Raw genomic sequence first — 24,580 nt, 5'->3', positions numbered from 1 at the left:
TACTTTGAAATTATAGGTAAGAAAAAAATCAAGTCATGTATATGGGACTTTCTTAAATGGTCTGCCATAATTAAATGGGAAAGGTTCAAAGACGGAGGCAAACTGGCTAAATTTGAAAGCTGGTAGGAGAATGTCTGTGATGTAGGATGTCAGATATTATTTTGACAGGAGTTTATTCAGATAATGAATGAGCTCTTTGAATCAGCAAATGAATGAAAATAACTCCTTTAATTGGCCTAGTAGCTTTATAGTGAGAAAATGAACATACATATTTTATCAACACTTGTTGACTGGAATGGCACTTTAAAAAAGCAGTCACTGTACTGCTAGTTCTAATAAGTGAAAATGCTAGACATTTTAAACCTATATTTGGTTTCTTTATCTGCACATGTAGTCTAATTTTTGCTATATTTCTTAGATCTCAGCGCTTGAATTTTGATGTATCATCTCCTAATGGAATTCTTCTCTTCAGAGAAGCTAGTAAAATGATTTGCACTTATGGTGAGTATCCTTTTCCATATTTGTCTCTGTAATATAACTTTGTCTCTTTGGAGGAAAGAAAAATGTTAGTTATTTTGTTCTTTTGAACCTTCATATCTGTATAAATTTGTGAAACGGATAATAGGAGTGCAAAAAGCCAGGTAGCTATCATATTGGCATCAGGAGAAGTAAGGATCATGCCTTTGACTACAAATCATGCCTAACCAACTTGATGAATTTCTTTTGGATAAAATTGCAGTGTCTGTAAGCAAACAGAATACACTAGATAGAATATTGAAAACTTAGAGCATATTCAAAATTGTTCAAAGTTATGTAGTTTGCTATCTTGGGTCAAGGACTACTTAAGCCAGTATGTCACTAGCACAGAATTTTGGAAAAATATCCTTGTGAGGAGCACTGCCATATTTTTACACAAATAACGTGTGCTAGCTCCATTTGTCTGCCAGCCGCACCCTCCCCCATAAGATATTTTTATAAGTACACTATGCTAATTTTTTTTTTTTTTTTTAAATAGCAGCGTGTAAAAACAGTTGGCATAGTGGCGCTTATGAAAGTACCTCATGGGAAGAGGGCACGGCTGGCAAGTAAATGTAGAAGGCATGTGTTATTTGTGTAAAAACACAGTAAATATTTTATTGTGGGGGCCTTTGGGCACTGAATCCCTAGAAACAGATTGTAGTAAGTAAAGATTGTCCAATTCAATTATAGTCTAAAATTTTTAGAATTTTATTAGCAGTTTGGGCCTTAGGACTACCATAATCCCTAACACTTTCCAATTCTGACTGTTTCATCAATGAAATCTTCAACTATCTGAGACCTTTATGTAGCCAGGGAATGGGGATAGGATGGATGAGAATCCTCTGTTATCAGATTTGGCACCCTGACTGACTGCTGACTGTGAGCTGCCTATGTACAGCGCACTCTGCCCAAAGAGAGGTTTCCCTGTGCTTTTTTTCTTTGTCGTCTTCTTTTTGGCCTTTCTAGTCTCACTTTCTCAAATCAGCAGCCAATTCTAAGTATATTTGAGTACCTAGAAACAGATTTTATAAGATTTTGTAAAACTTCTTTAAGTGTCTGTGTGCATGTGTGTGTATGTGAACAACCATAAAAGGTTTTTAAAAAGAATAAAAGTGTTTTAAGTTTTCTCTTCAGTTTGAAATACATTCTGAGACTCAGATCTGTATGTATTATAGTCCTATTTAAAATGCCTAGTTTTAATTACACATTTGGTTTGTGGAATTTGAGATTGTAAATGTAGAGACTACAGAAAGCACCTGTTTAAGATAGTCAACTTGCTTTTCATCTGTACCAGCAACTACATTACCACGTCTGCATCTGTTTGAAAATAGACACATTAGAATGATATAAAGTAGAAATATTCTTCTTCCTAAAGGTAGAAATGGACCCCTTATTAAATATTCTAGACACAGTCTGCCTAACTTCCAGTGTATATCTAATTCCTTTCACTATCTTATCATACTACAATGTATGTCTAGACCTTTTTCCAAAAACAATATGGTATCTTAGAAAAAGGACAGGTTTTAGAGATTAATAGATCTGAACTTGAGTCCTAGTACCAACTCTTATCAACTCAGTGACCTTCAGCTAAGACCCTACACCTCTTTGTGCCTGGTTTTCTCTTGTGTAAAATTGGGAATAATAAATACTTACTGACCTGCCTGCCTACTTAAAATTAGAGAGATTAATTGAACTACTGGGTAAAGGACCTCACACAGGGTCTGCCATGGAATAGGTACTCACAGAGTGTGCCTTTCCTTGATCCAGAGCCTTTTTCTTATATTCATCGAGCCAGCCTTCCTCAGATGGGGGTGCACTGACCAGTGTCATTTTTTTGTTCAGTGATGCCCACTGCTTGGACCACACTCTCCTACTTCCTTCTGACATAGCCAGTGTTGAGTTTCTATATCCTTACTTTTTAAAAGAAAACAATAATTCCCATCATGAAACAGTGCATGTAGAAGAATCTCTTAGTAAATGATAAAGCTTTAACTAGACAAATACTGTTAGATTACTGTTACTAATCAGAATGGTATCTTTCTTGCCCCTTTTTCTGAATCTAGTTTCTTTCACTAAGTGTATTTTTTTATTTGGTGTTCATTCACTATTGCAACGGGACTGTAAGAGCAGTGTCCTCTTCCTCTTCCATTATCACTGGATCTCTAGGACAGAATGTATGTCCAGCCAATGACACCAAAAGGAATCTCATTGAACCATGCCAAATCTGTGGGCTTCAAAAAGGAATCTCACTGAACCATGTTGAATGTATGGGCTTCAGAAGCTATCCAGTCTCCTATTAGGTTGTCCGACAGAGACAAAGCATTGCAGCAAAAGTTATGAAAGTAACTGTGTGGATTACGTTGGAGGAGGAAGAAGAGATACAAGGAGAATTGAAAAAAGGGAAGAGGAGAAGGGAGGTGGAGTGGGGGAAGAGAAAACACCTTTAAAGCATTCTCGGGAAGAAAAAACAAGGAATTTAAGGCTCTGCTCATAAATATGGGCAAATAATAATGGTAGCTTCCTTTTTTTTAGTCAGTTAATACGTGTCTGCTGCTGTACTAAACGATTTAACATACATTAACCCGTTGAATCCTCACAAGAGCCCTGCAAGGTTGGTATTATATTATCTGCCACTCACTAGTTCTATGACCTTGATTAAGTTGCTGAGCCTCTCTGTTGCTTAAGTTTTCTGCTAAACAGAGAAAATAATATACCTACCTCATAAGATCGTTGTGAAGATTTAATTAGGTAATGTATGTAAAGCCCTTAGACCAGTTAGCTACTATGAATACTGTTACGAATAAAATGAAACTCAGAGAGGTTAAGAGATTTGCCAGATATTACATAGTTAGCAAATAGCTGAGTGGGAGTTCCATTAGAAGTCTATCTGACTTCAGACAGTAGTCTTTCCATATTCCTTATTGCCTCTTGGAAGTTGCCACAGGAAGCTTGCATATTTATGATGAAGCACTGTTCTTTAAAATATGGTGACTTCTGTCCCAAAATTTAAGGGAGACCAAAGGTTCAGTGGAAAAATGCCCTTCAGCTGTGTCTACAGTGACATTAACACATGCACTTTACATAAAATAATGGGAAAATGACTTTCATCCTGTACTCATTCTCTTGCTGGCCCTCATCAGCCAAGCTGATTTTGTCTGTCTTAACTTCTGTAATGTTTTACTACCCATGCTTTTATCTCTGGAGATTCTGATATGCTCATTGGAGGGAGATTATGTGGTTGCCATCCAGGAGTCTGGAAGATGAGGTAAAGAGTGACTGGGAAGACGCAGAAGAGCCAGCATTATTTATTTCTTTGGTAAGCTAAGGTGAAGGAAGGGGAAGCCCATGGAGGAGAGAGGCCAGAACATTCTGTGATCTCTTCTGTCCCCATCCTCACTGGATTTCTGCTCTGCTCACCTCTCACAGACAGTGTCTGAGTGGTCATTAATTTGCGCGATGCAGAGAGGGAAGGACTCATATCCAGATGCACCTGATTTGTTAACGCATTTTGTGGAATACCTCCACCTCGCTGCTCTTTGAGAGTGGCAGAAAAATAATACTTTTGATATGCTGTTTTATTTATCTACATTCTGTCATGATATACTTTGATGTAAGTTTTTAATTTTGCTTCAGCTCTCAGCTGTTCTCGCCGTTACAGCTCAGGGTCAGCAATGAGGTTAGCCACAGTAGCACAAAACAATTTCCTGTTTGTACAGCCCAGGTAACATTTGGATGAGGATTAAATTTTACCACATTTTCTACTAGCCCAAGCCTATTATTTCTAATGAGTTTTAAATTGCTTCAAGAACATGTATTTCAAAAGTTAGTGCTATGATCCATTCAGCCTGAGCAACTTAATAAAAGAAATTTCTTTCTTAAATTTTTGGTTAAAATGTTGCATGCAGTGTAATAAATGTTATTGCTTTGGAAACCTACTTCTCAGTTTTAAGAACTGGATGTTTTTTATGCTCAATTTCCATTTGTCTAATCTTTTCTTCCTTTTGCCTCTGGGTACAGGTGTCTTTAGTGACATCTGTTGGTTGAGGAGCACACAGAAGGGCGAAATAGTGATTGTTTTCATAAAACTGACGAAAATGGAACTGCTTTTATTCCTTCCTTAAGTACTTGCCTTAAGAAAGCTCAGTGTGTGAAAATCTAAACCTTAAAAATGTATAGACCAAGCTGTAGTTATTCACTATACATAAGAATTTACATCAGGATTCTTTTAAGCAGTATATAGAATGCCCCAGGAGCATTTAAGCTATAACTCAATAATATGCATAAATTGGATTTGTAAGTGTTGTACAAGCCACTGTTACTTATTGTGACTTAGATAACAGGCAAGTGGTTTTCAAACTAGATGTTGCAGAGCTCTAAAGGTCTGTGAAAGTGCCACAGAAAGGCATTGGAGAAGGAGGGGACCCTGCTGCCACTTCACCCAGAACCACCCAGCTGTATAGTTTTACTAGATGTGCTTACAAAAGGGGTCAACTGGTTCAAAAAAATTTTTTTTAAAGAGCTTTAAAATTACTGACATATACTGTTAGAAGAAGCATTGTAAGAACACAGGATTATGATTGTATATTATGTTAAAGTAATTACAAGAAGATGGCTGAAGAATGCATTGTTCTTGAAAAAACTAGAGACCTAATAAAATGTCACCAAAAAATAACAGTTCTTCAAAACAGATTAACCAGAAGCCATGGATATGACCTTAGATCTTATCAGAAACTTGGTTGGGAACATATGATGATAAAGTAGTATAGTCATGCTTATAAAAGTTTTGTGAAGGCAGTGGCATGATCAACACCTGGAGGATCGTAAAACCAGGATTCGGTAGCTTACAAAGGCAAGGCCTTGAGAAGTACATTCCACACAGAATCCAAAGCGGTTAAGGGGTTTTGGCATAAGGAGACTGCACAAGGGTGTGGGGGGAATCGAAGTTCCATAGTGGTCATTTTGAGCTTAAGATGTTGGTTAGACATCCAAGTGAAGATGTTGGGTATACTGGTCTGGAGTTTGGAAGAGAGAGCGGGGCTAGAGAAACAAATCTTCGAGTCATTTACCCTTAGTATCTAACGCCATGAAACTAGATAAGATCACTAAAGTGGGGGGGATGGGGGTGAATGTAAATAGAGAAGAAGATACAGGTTTGAGCCCTGGGGTACTCCAGTGTTAGGAGATAGGGAGAAGAAGAGGAACCAGCGAAGAAAACTGAGACGAAGAGAACAAAGAAATTCTCATGCTCTCCTAGACCAGGAGAGTGTGGTGTCCTGGAAGACGAGGAAGAAGAGATGATCGAGTATGTCTAAAGATGCCAGTGAATCAAGTAAGATGAGGACTGAGAGTCAACCATTACACTCTACTGACCATTTAGCAACAAGGAGGTTATTAGTCACCTTGAAAAGAGCAATTTCAATGGAGAGCATTTAAAAAAGAATGAGAGGAGAAGAAATGAAGACAGTGAATATATGCAATTCTTTCAAGTAGTTTTGTTACAAGGGGAGCAATATCTAGCCGGGGAAGTAGGGTCAAAAGAAGGTTTTGTAATGGAAGAAATAATAGTAAGATCTAATAGAGAGGAGGGAAAAAAATGATTGCATGGGAAAGAAAAGGGATAATTGTTGGTGCTTTGTCCTTAAGCAGGTAAGAGGAGGTAGGATCTAGATGAACGTGTTAAGGAATTGGCCATTATAGAAGACAGTGTGTGTGAGTGCCAGTGCTAATATGCTAATAGATAGGTAGCTATAGTAGTGAAAGTCTCTTTTTAGACTATATTCCTAGAAGTGGATTAACAATTTTTTAAAGATTTTTAATAAATATTACCAAATTACCCTCTGGAACATTATGCTAATTTACATTCGTAACAATTTGCTTAATTTCCCACATCCTGATCAACACTACATTGTTTATATTCCTATCCAGTCCTCATAGCTTCAATTCTGTCCCAAACCAGGGACCTTGGGCTTGAATGGCTTGCAGAGAGACATTCCTGAAGTAAAGGAATGTCAGCAAGCAAGCAGTTCTCTTTCTATAACTGTTCCAAAGATGAATGAAGACATTTAGGTATGGAGCTGTCAGCTAAATATCAAATTCACTTTAAATTTTTAGAGATGAAAAGGTAAACCAATGTAGTGGATTGTTTTGTAAGTCAGGAAATAACATTGTTCATACTATTAGTTCCTCCTCGTACAAGATACTACTATAGTAAAACTTGCAAAAGCTGGAACCTGTGTGAGGCAGGAACCTGTCAGAGAAGGAAAACTCAAATAGTTTCCACAGATAGAGATAGAAAAGTGGTAAGACTGCACCCTGTTAAATGTGTAAAACTTGTGAGATCCAGAAAAACAAGGCAGTCCCATCAAGTTCCCGGCTTTCCCAGGTTTCACTGTATGGTACAACTTGTCCCTTGCACCTTTTTTCCAGGTGTTTTTTTGAGGGCACAGAGAGCTGGTGGGATGTGGAGTAAACAGTCAAACTATGACCCCCTGCAGCCAATTTTCTGTTGAAAGAACAGAGGGAAGGCAGCCAAAAGATACAGTATTGACCTTACTTTTTGAATCATGTAAGTAAAAGCAGTTACAAGGAAGTACCATTATTCAACACCACACACACTCAGCTTTTCCACCTCCTCTGTTCCAGGACATAGCTCCTCCAAATGTGAACTTACAGGCTATTAGAAACTGGAGAAAGAAATGAACCTCTAGTACTATATGTTGTCATAACTTGCTTTTATTGAGCACTGTGATAAGCACGTTTCATATTCTGTCTCCTTTATTCCACATAAGAACCTTGTGAGTTATAGGAACTGTTATAATCCTCATTTTATAGATGAGGAAACTGTGACTTACAGAGGTTAAGTCATCTTCTCAGACACCCAGGTAGTAAGGAAAGATCTAGAATTCCAATCCAGGTCAGTATGACTCAGAAGCCCACACTGTTAATCACTACCTTATGTACTATATGTTTATCCCCTATTAGAAATAGTGTCTTGTTTTGTAGCTCTCCAGCTAAGGCCTGTGAAGGAAGGCCACACTCTTTGGATGTAGAGGTCTCTTCTAAAGGGGAGGACATCCTGGAGTCAGTCACACAGGGAAGAGGTAGGGTCTCAGGGGAGAAAAGTTAAAAAAAAATAGTAAAATAAATAGACGTGGAAGTAGATTTCAGATGAATAGAAGAGAAGATTTTGTATCTTTCCTATGTATCTCTTTCTTTGAATCTAGACCTTGAAAGTTGTCTGAAAGGGTACTTCTGAGTGCTGTAAGGTTAAAAAAAGAAAAAAAGCCTCTATAAAAAGGACAAGAGTAGAGGTTAAGTAGGAGGAAGCTAAGCAGTTAATATAAGCTAATAGTGAGGAAGGTATTTCTAATAAGCAAAATTATCTAGGTCAAGAGTCCTCTGTGCTTATTTCCCAGTTATTTTCTCTTACTGTTTAATGACATTTCTTTTACTATTACAACATGTATAAGAGTACGAATGGCAAATCCATAGCACTCGGGCTGCCACTTCCCCATCATTGCCAGGTTAACCAATCAGTTCGCAGTATTCTTTTCCCCTGAGCCCCAACATAGCCTCAATATCTATCTTACCCAGGTCTAGAGGGTTAAGGATATAATAGCACCTCTTCCCTGCACCCCCAAATATGGCGGGTATTTTCAGTAGGAAACAATTAGAGATTTCCCTTTTGGTGCTAACAATTGAATGTGTGTGTGTGTTAAGTAACATATTATTTCCTTTTGTGCTGCTGCAGTAGAAGCAAAGTGTCAGCTTACTGGCTTCAGTGACTGCCAACTTGGCAATGCCATCAACTTCCAGCTGTCCATCAGTGTGATATAGATCTCCCTCTTAGAAAGGAAGTGCTGGAAAGGAAGGAGTTGGGACTTTACTGGGGTTGGGTGTAACAGAGAAAGGCAAGGAGGGTTGTCATAACTGTAAAGGAACATCAAAACCAAACTTCAGCCCTATCACTTTTGTTTACAGTAACATGAGTCTGACTGCTAGATGTTAAGGTTTTTGAGGGCAGGGCCTCCAATTTCAATAAAGATTATTGAATAATGCATACTGAATAAAAGTGAATTGGAGTAAATAAATGATGACTTGGCTATGCCTTCTTTTCCATAGTCTTTTATAGCCACCATGGATCTAATGATCAACAGTTTAGCTAAGGCACTTAAAAAATAAGGTATAGTTTCCTATTTCGAAAGTATTAAACATTCATATATCTGACAAGAATTTAATAACCAAAATATATGTAAAAGTTTGACAACTTAACAACAAAAAGACAACCCAATCATAAAGTGGGCAAAGGACTTACAGACATTTCATCAAAGAGGGCATTCAGCGAGGGCATTCAGCTGGCCACCAAACACATGAAAAGATGCTCAGCGCCACTAGCCATCAGAGAGATGCAGATCAAAACCACAATGAGATACCATTTCACTCCCACTAGGATGGCTAAGATTTAAAAAAAAAACTGAAAACAACAAATGTTGGCGAGGGTGTGGGGAAATTGGAACCCTTACCCATTGCTGGTGGGGATGCAAAATGATACAGCTGTTGTGAAAACAGTGTGGTGGTTCCTCAAAAAACTAAAAATAGAACTAGCATATGACCCAGCAATTCCACTCCTAGATATACACAAAAAACTTGAAAACGGACTTGTACACCAGTGTTCATTGCAGCACTATTCACAATAGCCAAGAGGTAGAAACAACCTAAATGTCCATCAACAGATGAATAAACAAAATAGAATAGTACTCAGCCAATAGGAGAAACGATGTCTTGATACGTCATGCTACAGTATGGATGGAGCTGGAAGACGTTATGCTGAGTGTAATAAGGCAATCACAAAAGTACAAATATGATATGACCTTACTTATATAAAGGAGCCCTGGTGGCGCAGTGGTTACAGCCGTCGACTGCTAACCAAAGGGTTGGAAGTTTGAAACTACCAGCAACTCTGTGGGAGAAAGATGTGGTAGTCTGCTTCCATTGAGATTTACAGCCTTGGAAACCCTATGTAGTTGCTATGAGTCGAAATTGACTCAATGGCGGTGGATTTGTTGTTTGGGTTGGGGGGGGTCACTTACATAGAAAGACAAAAGGCAGATGTATAGAGAACAAAGTTTATTAGTGGTTATCAGGGGCAGGAGGGAGGAAGAAAGGGGGGGGAGTTTAATGGTGATAAAAATATCTCATTAAGAGTAGGATTGCACAGCTGATTATTGTAATTGCTGTCAATAAGTTGTACACCTATAAAAAGTTGAACTGTTAAAAGTTGTATGATAGTTACATTTACAGCAATGACCAAAAAAATAAAAAGCTGCTTAGGCTGCTTATGTACAACCAGAGAACTCATGGGATTTGGTTTCTTGATTCGGCGGTTTAGGGTCATGATTACATAGGACATTCCAGTTAATTGATCTAAAATCATGTTCAGTGCTTCTTTTCTACCTCCTAGTATGTTGTGTAGTACATGGGATCTTAAAAGCTTGCAAGCAGCCAACCAAGGCACAACAATTGGTCTCTGTTCATCTGGAGCAACAGAGGAGGAAGAATAGTCAGGAATAGGAGGATATGGAACATGTAGCTAATTGCCTCCGTGAACAGCTGCCTCCTTTGCATGAGACCAGAAGAGCTGATTGGTGCCCAGCCACCATTACTAAACATTTTGATCAAAGTTTCCACAGAAGAATCCTGATCGAAAGGGAGGAAATGCAGAACAGAATTTCAAATTCTCATGGATTCTAGACTTTCTGGAGCAGTGGAAGGTAGATGAATCCCTGAAACTATTGCCCTGAGATCATCTTTAAACCTTAAACCAAAAATATTTCCCAAAGTCTTCTTAAAAACCAAACAATAGTTTAGCTGAACTAAAAAAAAAAAAAAAAAAAAGGTCTGCTTTGAGCATTGTGCTCTTTTAAGAACTATCTATATGAGATCAAATTGACAACAGCAACTCGAAGATTAGATATGAACCTTAGGGGGCAGTGAGTTTACGTTAATGGAGGAGGAACAACTCAGAAAAGGAGGATGAGAATGGTTGCACAACTTGAAGAATGTAATCAGTGTCACTAAATTGTACATGTAGAAACTGTTGAATTGGTGTGTTTTGTTGTGTATATTCTCAACAACAACAAAATGAATAAAATTTAAAAAATAAAATCGCAAAAAAGGTATTAAACATTCTACTGTTGCAGTGTCATAATGTTATAATAACTACTGTTTTAATTACTACAGATGTGTCTGACATAGCTCGAAAGGAAAGGCAAAACATGTCTGCCAAACTACAGCTTCAATATAGAGACCAAAGTTGTGATTCTAAATGATTAATCCTTCTTGATGATAGATTATCCAGTCCTTATAATCAGATGCTTTTCCCCATCACAGTTCTTGGTCTGTCAATTCCATCTTTTGCTGCAGAATATAGGACTTTTACTTCGCCCATAAGGACATCAGCACAAAAAGGCCCCAAAAGATGACCCAGTCTGCTCCCTCTGACCCTGGCCTCTCCAACAAACCAAAAATGTGTAACCATCACCCCCCTCCTAAAATAACCATCATACATAAGCAGTGCTCTTCTTTCCTGGGAAAGGGGGGTGGGGGAAATGTCTACCTTGGTTTAAATTGAATTTTCTGTAAAGGTAGAAACAGCAGTTGAAAACTGTCCTCTCCTGCAGTATCCTGCTTTCTTAGACCTCTCTTGCAGTACCATGCCTGTGCACTTGATCTTCCTAGAATACGCTCCTCCTTCTCCGAGTCAACCTGGAAAATTGTAGTTGATCCTTAGAAGTAATCTGTTCTGTGAAACCTTTCCCCACTCTCTCCTGCCCAAGAAGAGTTAGTCTCAACATCTTGACACAACCTCTCTGGTAGCATTTTCACATTCTATGGAATTATTTATTTACAAATCTGTTTCCCATACCAGACTGAGCTCCCTCAGAGCAGAGGTTTTATTTTAATCATTTGTTTATCCTAGCATCTCGCACATTAATAAAAAAAAAACCCTATACCATCAAGTCGATTCTGACTCATAGCAACCATATATGACAGAGTTACTGCCCCATAGGATTTCCAAGGAGCAGCTGGTAGATTTGAACCACTGACCTTTTGGTTAACAGCCGAGCTCTTAACCACTGTGCTACTATATTGTCATATTGAATTGAATCTTTATGAAACTACCATATCTCTCTAACGTAAGTTAGTATGAGGTCGTAAGAGAGGGTACAGAATTTTGTAGTGAATGAATTCTAGGACATGCTTCAGCCTTTCAGACAATGGTTTTGTCATTCAGATGTGTAAATTATAAGCAAATCCTCATGGGCTTCTAAGGATACATAGAAGAAAGCATGTATAGTATATGGAAATCTCTTCAGTAAGGCAGATCAAGGAGAGTAAGCCTTTACCCTGAGCTGATCCTGTGTTTCATGCTCTGCTAGGAGTGTTGGTCCCTTTTAACCTGTTAATGCACATGTGATTATTATAATCTATATATCAGTCAGGATTCAAACAAGGAAAAAGCACAATTGTATTTATGGAATAGGGAATTTATTTCAGGAATAAGACCTTGTGCAGTCATAGGTGAAGGTGAGGAAATAGGTCCAAAGTGGAGAGTTGGAGGTTTAGAAAAAAATCACTCATCAATCTCCTAAAGCACTGGCGTGGATGGGCCTGCCAGGTGGGATCTTGCAGGGAAATCTCGAAGCTAGGAACTTCCAGCTGCTGGAGTGTGATGTGCTGGGTGGAGGGTAGGAGGGGGTGCTGGTAGAAGTGTTGTAGAAGTCAATGGAAGGCTGTTGCCTCGGCACAGCTGCTGTTTCTGTGAGTTTGCTCTCAAGCGGTTAGTGACCTGGGGTCATTGGTCAGCAAGGCTGGTAGTTCTGGATACAAAGCAGGGAAGAAAAAGGACAGACTAGAACCCAGCAGAATTTGTGCATCTTATTTTCACCACCTCAACCACAGTGACCTCCAGAAAGTCATGACTGCTACTTCACTTCCACCTTCCAAATCTCACAGAAATTTCTCTTTTGGCCTATTCTAGCCCACAACCATAAAGGGGAATGGGTTCTGGGAAGCTTAATTCTTGTTTAGGCAAGTTGACACAGTATAAAACCACCACAGTATACCTCTAAATTCTGTAAATAGAATTTAGTTTCAACTTTAGAAGCAGTACACAGTTGAATAGAAAAAAGCAGGGCTAAGAAACATGTATGACTTTATATTTTTTAAAACAGCATTCTTGGTTCTTACCTAGTAGTACGCCTAGCTAGCACACATTTCAGAAACAAATTGTTTGTAAATGCTAACTACTATAGAAAAATTTAAGGAGTGTCATAGATTATTGAATTATGTCCCCCAAAAAACGTGCGTATCAGTTTGGCTGGACCATGATTCCCAGTATTCTGTGGTTGTCTTCTATTTTGTGATTATGATTTTGCATTAAAGAGGATTAGGGTGGGATTGTAACACCACCCTTGCCCACGTCACATCCCTGATCCATGTGAAGGGAGTTTCCCTGGGGTGTGACCTGCACCACCTTTTATCTCTCAAGAGATAAAAGGAAGCAAGCAGAGAGTTGGGGACCTCATACCACCAAGAAAGCAGTGTCGGGACCGCAGCGCGTCCTTTGGACCTGAGGTTCCTGCATTGAGATGCTCCCAGAACAAGGGAGCACCTTCCCCTGGAGCTGACGCCCTGAATTTGGACTTGTAGCCTACTAGACTGTGAGAGAATAAATTCTCTTTGTTGAAGCTATCCACTTGTAGTATTTCTCTTATAGCAGCACTAGATGACTAAGACAAGGTGATTATATGAAGGTTTTTTTTGTCTTTTGATGGTCAACGTAGAATTTAAGTACAGTTGTTTTTATAAACAATCATCTCTTGAGATCTTCTGAAAAGGGATCTAAGCAGGAAAAGGAAGTAATATTTTGTGCACTGTGCCGAGAACTTCTTACGTGTCTGTTTCATTTGATTCACATACCAAACCAGTGAGGTTCCTTAAAGTGAAGCAACTCCAGGTCAAGTTCATATAACAAGGTTGAAAATTCACCCTAGAATTTAGAGTAATTTACATCTCAGTCTAGGTTATCTTTTTTTCTTGACTTAGTTAATTATTTTCTTCTACTTTTTTTTTAAACTTTTTATTGAGGTATAGCATAGATACATAAAAGTATGTTAAGTGAACTGGTTTTAAGAGTACAACTCAATGAGTTTTTGCAGATCTGTGTATATATCCATGTGATCACTGTGCAGATAAAAAATGTAGAACTTTTCCAACACCCTTGAGTGTTTTTCTTTGGGCCCTTTGTACTTCCCCAGGTAAACTGCCTCATACATTTTTCGTTACAACAAATGGGGCAATTTTTGGAACAATAGTGAGGGAAAGTGAGTATTAGCAGTAAAGTGAAAATGTTAAATAGTCTTCCCCATAACTGCTTTGAATTACATCTGCTTATGTCACTTTCTCTTTCTGCTTTTACCCTAAAACAGGTAATCAGATCCTGTCCCTGGGGAGCCTCTCAAAAGATCAGATTTATCCAATGAAACTCAAGGGCATCTCCATCTGCTATTCAGCTCTCAAATCTGCCTTGTGTGGAAATTATGTCAGCTTTGGCGTCTTCAAGTTGTATGGGGACAACCATTTTGACAATGTACTCCAGGCCTTTGTCAAAATGCTGCTGTCAGTGTCCCACTGTGACTTGCTAGTAAGCACTCATACATCATGGAAGTCTTTGTGTGAAATATGCAGTAACACCACCACAGGTTTGGAATTGTTAGAATGAAGCCAAGGGAGTTAGAATAGCACCAGAATATTTTATGTTTTAAAACAGCATACTTGATTTAACATCCAGAATTTGGACAACTATAGTGACTGTATTTATATAATTAAATTTGCATTTTAGAAATCTGCAGCTACCACCTTCTGACAAATTGGTCATCCAGAGTGCTCCAGGTTCTGCATCTCGAGAAAATTTAATTAGCAGTTTCAACTAATTGCTTACGATTATACTCATAATTCAAAAAAGTCTTTAGTCTCTGGAGCAGAAAATGCAGGATTAGCTGCAGAATCTTCTCCTTCCTTCCATGCTACCCTTTCTACTCCCCCTACTGTTTGGCCTTTCCCTCCATTAGAATTCTGGTATGGTGGACGGAAAGCTGAGCAACCTGGTGTATGATCTCAGTTCTGCCGCTCACTAGGCATTTACCTTAAATAAATCACTCTAATTCTCCAGGCTTCAATTTCTTCACCTTTAAAATGAGGAGATTAAAGTAAGTGATCTCTAGGTCCCTTTTCTGCTCTGCTATCTAGTTTCTATGATTTACATCATTGGTTTTCAAACTTTGAGGCCCTTCGGAATCACCTGGGGTGCTTGTTGGAAATTGAAATTTCCAGGCCCTTCCACTGAGCTATGTCATTATCAGACTTTTTTTTATTTTTTTAACATCTCTACCTGATTACACGGAAGCCAATATGTGCCCAATGTGGTTGCAGTAATTACTCGGGTTACACGGCCAAATTCATGTGCAGGCTTAGTCCAAGCTTCCCCGCCTACTCCCACCCCAAGGTTACAAGTAAGATCTGGGGGCCATTTCAGTCAACCTGTGTGAGAAATGCTCCTTGCCCTTGTAATGGACTAGTGGTGCCCTCTTCCACCTTTCTAAACTAGTCTTAATAGAACCACATCTCAATCCAAGGTTGTTAAACCTTTTATAGTAGATTGGAATGCACATGAAAGGCTATGCCTGCATGACAGAAATTACAAAGTAGAAGCTTGAGTTAGACGAGCCATATGTTACAGCTGCCTCGTTTATGGAACTTTTCATACAGTTGAGATCCAGCAAGAAAACTGATGTGGTTCCAGAATTTTTCTCTCACCTGTTTTCTAATTGACAAGTAAAACTCTAGTTCAGCGAGTCATAAACTTTAGTGTGTGTAAGACTCTCTTAATGTATATGTTAAAAATGCACATTTCAGGGCCTCACTCCAGAGCTTTTCATTTAGTTAGTCTCAAATGGAGCTCAGGAAACTGCATTTTTGGCAAGCACCCCAAGTGATTCTTACGGAGGTGGTCTTAATCTCACTTCAAGAAATGCAGGTCTAGTTTCTTTCTCTTGTGAGTGTTGTACTTCTTTGATATTGGTTTGGGGTGCATTTGAAGTGTTCCAGCTATCTTGGGCATTTCTCTTTTGCCCATGGTGTATGGTGGATATTAAGCCATTTACCAAATTATGATTTAGTTAATGGGTTAGCATTGTGTGAATACAGTGGACTATAATGCCAAATCCTATTATAACAGCAGATTTCTTTGTGGTTTAAAAAAGATTGTCTAGTCCCTGTTAAGCACTGTTCAGTGTTACAGTATTCCAGTCCAGAAAAATAATTCACACAGTCTGCTAAATTTCACACTGCAGAGATTTACTTGCATTTAAGTGTAAGCTGTACAAGATGAAAATGAAATGCCATATATACTATAGCTTCAAATTAAGGTTTCTAGAGATCAAGAGATTCCTTTTACAACTCCTTTAAATGCTGAATTGGGAATCATTATGTCATTTGTTCTATATATTTATTGGCCTTGTGTTTAGGTAAGTTTATAATTTCCAATATTATAAATGGCAGTTTCCACTGGACTGTAGCATGTCTATGTTATTCTTCCCTGTAGCTTGACGTTTAGTATATCTCTGTGTTGTAGCAATATCGGAAACTGAGCCAGTCTTATTATCCACTTCTGGAATGTCTCACCCAGGACCACATGAGCTTCATCACCAACTTAGAGCCTCCTGTATTCCTGTACGTTCTCACAAGTATCTCCGAGGGACTCACTACTCTTGGTAAGGATCATGGAGAACATTGTTTTCAGAAGAAAAACTGGATTGTGCTCTCTGAATGTATGTGCTTTCAAAATTATCTTCCTACAAAGAGGAAGAAGATAATGTGAGCACAAACTGGAAGATTGTTTTATTAACTATTACTTTTATAGTATTTCTATACTAAGAAATATAGTATTTTTATACTATAAAAGTAATAGTAATTTTATAACTATTACAGTAGAAAAATGCCCTTTGGCATATTTTGATATACAGTTCATTATTTTTTAATCAACTTTATTTAGGTATAATTTATATACAATAAAATTCACCAGTTTTTAAGTGAACATTTCTGTGAGTCCTGATAAATGTATATATAGTCATGGAACTACCTCAATCAACATAGAGAACATTTCCATTGGCACAAAAAGCTCCCTTATGCCCACTTCTAGCCAGTCCTTCCCCCTCTCTCCTACCAAAGGTAATCACTGTCTACTTTCTCTCACTATAGTTCGGCCTTTCTCAGAACTTCATATAAATGAAATCATTTGTGTCTTTTGTGTCTGGCTTCTTTATTTAGCATGATGCCTTTGGGATACACCCACATTGTTTTGCGAATCAGTAGTTCCTTTTTATTGCTGAGTAGTATTCAGCAATATGTATGCATTACCGTATACTAGTTTGTTTGTTTTATCCATTCACCAACTGATGAACATTGTGGTTGTTTACAGTATTTGACTGTTTGAATAAAGCTACTAATAACATTCATGTACAAGTCTTTATGTGGACAAATGTTTTTATTTCTCTTGGGTTGTATGCTGTGTTTTTGTTTTTTCAACATTATAAACTAAAAACTAAATCAAACCCATTGCCATCGAGTTGATTCCAACTCATAGCGACCCTATAGGACAGAGTAGAACTGCCCAATAGGGTTTCCAAGGAGTAGCTGGTGGATTCAAACTGCTGACCTTTTGGTTAGGAGTCGATCTCTTAACCACTGCACCACCAGGGCTTCTTAATATTATAAGAACATGCCAAACTGCTTCCCAGAATGACTGTACCGTTTTGCTCCCACCAGCAGTATAGAGAGTTCCAGTTGCTCCGCATCCTCGATAACACTTGGTATTATCAGTCTTTTTTAATTTTAGCTATCCTAGTGTGGATGAAGTAGAATCTCATTGTGGTTTTAACTTGCATTTCATTAATGAATAATTATTAAGAAATAATGATATCCTAATGAATAATGATATTGAGCATATTTTCATGTGCTTATTTGTCATATATTTTCTTGGTAACGTATCTGATCAAATATTTTACTCATTTTTTAACTGGGTTGTTTATCTTATTAGGTTATAGGAGTTTATTATATATTCTCAATACAAATCCTTTATCAGTTATATGTTTTGCAAACATTTTCTCAGCCTGTGGCTTGTCTTTTCATTTTCTTAACAGTGTCTTTCAAAGAGCAAAAGTTTTTAATTTTGAGTAAGTCCAATTTTTTCTTTTTTCTTTTATGGTTCATATTTTTGGGATTCTAATCTAAGAAATCTTTCCCCATCCCAAGGCCATAAAGATTTCTCCTATGTTTTCTTCTAGAAATTTTATAGTTTTAGCTCTTATGTTTAAGACTATGATCCATTTCAATTTTATTTTTATATGTAGTATAAGGTAAAAGTTGAGATTCTTTTTTAAAAAAAAAAAATTATGGATATTCAATTGTTTCATCACTTTTTGTTGAAGAATATCCTACCCTATTGGATTACCTTGTCACCTTTTTAGAAAATCAATTGACCATTTATATGTTGGTCTGTTTCTGGACTCTTTTCTGTGTATCCTTATGCTAATACCATACTATCCTAATTTTATAGTAAGTGTGAAAAATCAGGTAGGGTAAACCCTCTAATACTTTTTCCTCTTTTAAAATTCTATTGGATAGTCTGAGTCGCTTGCCTTTTTATATAAATTTTAAAATCAGCTAATCAATTTCTATTTAAAAAAAAAAAAAAACTAGAAGTTTTGATTGGGACTGCATTGACTCAGTAGCCCGATTTGGGGAGAATTGATATATTAACAGTACTGAGTATTTCAGTTCCTGAAAGTAGTATGTCTCTCCATTTATTTAGGTCATATTTAACTTTTCTCTTCTTGTAGTTTTGAATGTATGCATTTTGTACATATTTTGTTAAATTTATAACTATTTTGTATTTTATGCTGTTGTAACTTGTATTAAATTTCAATTTCCCATTATTATTTACTATCTCATATGCAATACAATTGATTTTTTTTTTTGTACATTGACTTTGTATCCTGCAACTTTACTTAACTCACTTATTAGTAGCTTTTTGTAGATTTGTTAAGATTTTCTGCATAGATTTCTCTTCAAATAAGGACAATTTTCTGTTCTTCTAATATCTTTGTTTTAGTGTCAGTCTAATGCCCTCATAAAATAAGTTAGGAAATGTTCCCTCCCCCCCTATTTTCTCGAAAACTTTGTGTAGAATTGTTATTATTTCTTCCTTAAATGTCTGATAGAATTTTCTAGTGAAACCATCAGGCCTAGAGTTTTCTTTGTTGGAAGGTTTTTAGCTACAAATTAAATTTCTTTAATACGTATAGGGATATTAAGGTTATCTGTTTCATCTTGAGTGGTATTTGGTAGTTTGTGTCTTTAAAGGAATTTGTCCGTTTCATCTAAAGCTCATTTAACCTTATTGACATAAAGTTATTCATAATATCCTCTTGTTATCCAATTTGATTTCTGTAGGATCTACAATAATACCCCTCTTTCATCCCTGATCTAGGCAATTTGTGTGTCTTCTTTCTTTTTTTCCGTGATCATTCTGGCTAAAGGTTTATCAGTTTTATTACAAAGCACCAGCTTTTGGTTTCATTGATTTTTCTGTTATTTTTCTGCTTTTGATTTCATCGGTTTCAAGTAGGAGCTTTATTATTTCCTTCCTTCAGTTTATTTTGCTCTTCGTTTTCTAGTGTTTTTCAGGTGGAGGCTTTTTCTTGTTGTTGTTAGTTACCATCGAGTCAATTCCAACTCATGGTGACCTTAGATCATTGATTTTAAACCTTTCTTCTTTTTCTGATACATGCATTTAATGCTTTAGTCTAATCACTGCTATAGATAAATAGGTTATGAATTTTGATACTTTGTGTTTTTATTTTTATTCAATTCAAAAATAAATATTTTATCATTTCCCTGCTGGTTTCTTCTTTGTCTAATGAGTTATTTAGAAGCACGTTGTTTAATTTTCAAATATTTGAGGTATTCCAGATATCTTTTTATTATTGATTCTAGTTAAATTCCATTGTGGTTATAGAATATACTCTATGATTTTTATACCTTTTACATTTTAAGACTTTTTATTGTCCAAAAGAATGGTAAATGTTCCATGGGTGGTTGAAATGAATGTGTTATTCCATGCTTGTTGGTAAGAGGGTTGCATAAGGTCAGGTCTAGTTGATTGATAATGTTAAGATATCTTGTATTCTTATTGGTTGTTTGTTTGTTTGTTTGTTGCCTACTTGTAGTATCAGTTACCAAGAGAGGAATACTAAACTATCTAACTATAATTATAAGTATTTCTAGTTCTCCTTTCAGTTCTATCAGTTTTTGTATCATGTATTTTGAAGCTCTGTTATTTGGTGCATAAATATTTCAGATTGTTAGGTCTCCTTTATGAAGGTACCCCTTTATCATTATGAAATGACCCTTTTTATTTTTGATGGAATTTTTTCCTCATAAATCTACTTCATCTCATATTACTAACCTTTCACCTTTCTCTTGATTAGGGTTAGAATGTTCTTCCATTCATTCACTTTTAATCTTTCTATGTCTTTATATTTAAAGTTGGTTTCTTATAAACAGCATGTGTTAGTTTTCTATTGCTGCTGTAACAAATTGCCACAAAGTCGGTGGCTTAAAACAGCATAAATTTATTATCTTACAGCTCTGTAGTTCAGAAGTTGGACTTGGGTCTCAGTGGGCTAAGATCAAAGCATCAGCAGGAGTCCATTCCTTTCTGGAGGCTTTTGGGGCAAATCCGTATGGTTGTTTTTTCCAGCTTCTAGAGACCACATGCATTCCTTAATTTGTGGCCCCCTCCTCCATCTTTAAAGCTAGCAACATTGCATATCTCTGATCATTTTTCTATAGACACATCTTCCTCTGCCTCTGACCTCTTCTGTCTCTCTTTTCCATTTTTAAGGACCCTTGTGATTATGTTGTGCTCACTCCGATAATGCTGGATAATGCCTTTATTTTAGGTCAGCGGATTAGCAACCTTAATTCCATGTGCAACCTTAATTCCCCTTTGCCACATAACCTACCATATTCATAAATTCTCATGATTAGGATGTGGACATATTTGCCTAACTCACAGCATCTAGTTGGGTCATACTTTTATATCAAATCTGACAATCTCTGTCTTTTAGTGTTTCAACCATTTGTATTTAAAGTACCTATCAGTATATTTGGGTTTAAATCTACAATGTTGTTATTTATTTTCTCTTTATTCCGCTAGTCTTTGTTCCTTTTTTTAATTTTTCCTGCCTTCTTTTGGTATGAGTTAATTGACTATTTTTTTATGAGTCTATTTTTATTTTATATTTACTGTCAGTTTATTAGTCATGCCTCTTTATTTTTTAGTAGTTACTCTAGGGTTTACAATCTACATCTTCAAATAATGTTATTGCAGTTTACCTCTCTGCCTCTAGCTCAACTCCTTCTGGAACCCAGTTACACATGTATTATACTTCTTGCTCTTGTCGTACAGCTCACTGATGTACTGTTTGTTTTCTTCACTCTTTTTTCTTCTCTGTGCTTCATTTTGAGTAGTTTCGATAGCTGTATATTCAAGTTAACTGATCTTTTTTCCTACAATATATAATCTACTAATAATTCCATACAGTGTATTTTTTTTTTATTTCAGATACTTTATTTTTATTCTCTAGAAGTTCCATGTTGATCTATTTTTTTTAATATCTTCCATTTTCTCCTTATCAGGTTCTTGTTTTCCGTTAACCTTGAGCATATGTATAAGATTTATAACAGCTGTTTTAACGTTCTTGTCTACTGTTGTCATTTCAGGGTCTGTTTCTATTGCTTTATTTTTCTCTTTCTTATGGGTCATATGTTCTCGGTTTTTTCATGATTTGTTAGTTTTTACTGGATGCTAGACATTGTAAATTTTATATTGTACAGCACTGGATTTTGGTGTATTTTTCTGAAGATTGTGGATTTTTTTATTGTGTGCAGTTTAGTAATTCTGAATCAATTTGACCCATTAAGATAAACTGGCGGCCTTTATTTTGGAGTAATTTAGCTCTAGAAGCTGGAAAAGGCAAGGATATGGATTTGCCCTAAGAGTCCCTATGAGGACTCTCCAATGCTCCAGGTTTCTCTACAAACTAATCCCAGCTGTATATGACCTTCAGGAGTTATTTGGTCTAGTGCTTTTCAGTGGATCTTTCTCTAGCCTTGGGGAGTTTCTTTTCACACATGCCCAGGTAACTGTGCAGAAGAAAACTATAGGGGACTCCTTTGCAAATCTCCAGAATGCTGTCAATGTATACTCCCCCACTCACCAGTACTCCGTCCCATAAGTTCTAACTGTCTCAGCCTTCCCAAACTCCATTCGTTTCTCTTCAACTCAGTGAGACCACTTGGCTTTGTTTGGGTCCTCTCTCCTTGGCCTACAACCTGAAAACTTCCTCTAGGCAGTAAGCTTGAGAAGTTGTTAAGTGTTACCTCATTTATTTCCCTCTTCTCTGGTTTAATAGTTTTGCACTGCTTGTTGTCAAATAATTGAAAACCATTGTTTCATACATTTTGTCCAATTTTCTAGTCATTTACGACAGGAGAGCAATTCTTGTAGCAGTTAATCCTTAATGGACAGAAACGGAAGTCTTGTTGTCTTTATTATTACAGTTTGGCTTGACATTCTTTTATCTCACATCATAGTAATACTTGAGGAGTTTGAATTAGTTGCAGTCAGCTCTGTTGCTCAAAATGTGGTCTTAGTTGGGTCTGGAATCTGTATTCTTTTAACAAGGCTCTCAAGGGAATTTTGACAAAGTGTCATTACGGAGGGAATCATCAAGTTGGATTTAAGTCCCAGTGCTGCCACTTCTTAAGTGTGTGATTGTGGATACCTGTGCTGTCACAGGTGTTTTTTATATGTGAACTTCACTTATTTCACTCTCAGAACCACCCTGCGTACCAAAACTGGGCTGGGTGCTCTAATAAGACTGTGTGTCCTTACTTCCTACTTGATTGCAAGCTTCTGAAGAACAGGAATTAATGTCTTAATCACCACTTTATTCCCAGTGCCTAATATATAGTGAGTGCTCAGTAAATATTTATTGAAGGAATTAATTAGATAATATTATTTTCATTATACACATGAGTAAACTGTGGCTCAAGAGAAGTGAAACAACTTGCCCAAGGTCATACGTTCAATAAGTGCCTGATCTAAGAGTTGTTCTAACTCTGAAATCCATTCCTCTCTACTACACTACACTGCTTGGTATACATGATGAGGGTCGCAGTTTTGATGGCTAGGTGCTGGTAGAGATGATTTTCCTTGTATCCACTGGACAACTTTGGCAGATTAATTATGCCCTGTGTCTTTAAAAAGGAGGACTATTTAGAATGTTGAAAATAGCCACTTGGTTTCTCCTTTCCCATCGATGATATATTTGCCAAGAGGCATTTATAGGTATTGCTTGGGTTACAAGCAGGTTTCATTTTTACTGTAGCCTCAATGAAAAAAGTGGGAAGGAGGTACAGTATAGAAAAGATAAATCTCTGATAGAATTGTGACTAGCCTAATACGCTTAACATGATATAAAATGTTTTAATTAATCATCATTCATGAGCATTTTAGTTTCAGGTCAGCTTTAAGATGAGGGAAGAGAAAGGTGAATGACAAAAGGTATTATATTTTCTGGTTTTTAATCACCCATACTCTTATATGCAGAGGCCAAGCACAGGGCTTACAAAAAGCTACTCTCAATTATTAATGGCTGTCAATTCATTTATTCAACAATTTTCCGTTGTGCACATATTATGTACCAGGTACCATTCTAGACCTTGGCAGTACTGAAGGGAACAAGACAAATAAGGTCCCTGTTCATGTGAACCTTGTATTCTAGTGGAGAGAGATAAGCAGTAAATAAGCAAACAAACAGGAAAATATCAAGCAGCAATAAATGTTAAACAAGGATTAAAATAGGGTGGTGGATACAAAGTGTGGGAAAAAGTGATCAGTGAAGCCTCTGAAGATTAGCCATAGCCAGGGTAAGTAGTACATTCCAAGCAGAAGCAAGGATAGCACAAAAGGTTAAACAAGGAAAGGTGAGAACAAGCAGAAAGTTGGAACACCTAGAAACTGCCCGATTTTCTGCCATGAAGTTCATTGATGAAATGTATGTAAAGAATAGAAGAGGGTAAGTTGTTATTTTGAACACATTTAGAATTGAATGGAATATGTGGTATGAATATAATATGTCAGTAAAACATTCAGGAAATATTTAGAAATATAGAGACCTTGTACATTTGTTTCTCCTGCCAAAAAAAAATGCTAAAGGGAGAAAAGGGCTATGAATTAACTAAGGATACTGACAGTCTTGGTGTTTAAGGAATTGGAATATCCAGGAAAACATACGGGAATTGAAAAGGAAAAACCTACTATGGAAAATGAAGACAATTTGAAACACTTACTGATGAAGGTAAAAGACTACAGCCTTTAGTATGGATTACACCTGAATGTAAAGAAAACAAAAATCCTCACAACTGGGCCAATAAAAACATCATATAAATGGTGAAGAAACTGAAGTTGGCAAGGATTTCATCCTACTTGGATCAAAAATCAACACCCGTGGAAGCATCAGTCAAGAGATTAAAGGACATATTGCATTGGGCAAATTTGCTGCAAAAGACTTCGTTAAAATCTTAAAAAGCAAAGATGTTACTTTGATGACTAAGGTGCACATGACCCAAGCCATAGTCTTTTCAGAAGTCTCATAATGCGTGAGAAATCTGGACAGTGAAAAAAGAAGGCTGAAGAAGAATTGACACATTGAAATTGTGTTGGCAAAAGATACTGAATATCAGTTCCAGCAAAATGGCGCTCTAGGCAGAAGGACCACGCCGTCCCTCCACAGCAAAGATCCGAAAAACTAAGCCGAACAGAGAATACAACAATCCTGAAACACTAAAACATCAAATGAAGAGATAAAGA

General features: G+C 37.0%; 1 protein-coding gene across 2 annotated transcripts in view; it reads left to right on the top strand.

Moving 5' to 3' along the window:
• The window catches only part of LOC111819540 (ran-binding protein 17-like), a 107,884-nt gene that overhangs the window by 43,458 nt on the left and 39,846 nt on the right, over positions 1 to 24,580 (top strand). For both annotated transcript variants that reach the window (XM_023726508.1, XM_023726507.1), the window contains exons 6-8: positions 419 to 501; positions 14,010 to 14,224; positions 16,214 to 16,352. In XM_023726508.1, the coding sequence (XP_023582276.1) occupies positions 419 to 501; positions 14,010 to 14,224; positions 16,214 to 16,352 (437 nt within the window). The remainder of the gene's footprint in view (positions 1 to 418; positions 502 to 14,009; positions 14,225 to 16,213; positions 16,353 to 24,580) is intronic.

This window comes from Trichechus manatus, unplaced genomic scaffold (genome assembly GCF_000243295.1).
Source record: "Trichechus manatus latirostris isolate Lorelei unplaced genomic scaffold, TriManLat1.0 scaffold00011, whole genome shotgun sequence".
In the NCBI taxonomy this organism is placed as follows: domain Eukaryota; kingdom Metazoa; phylum Chordata; class Mammalia; order Sirenia; family Trichechidae; genus Trichechus; species Trichechus manatus.
The sequence above is the reverse complement of the archived record's forward strand: the minus strand, read 5'-3'. Positions and strand labels throughout refer to the sequence as shown.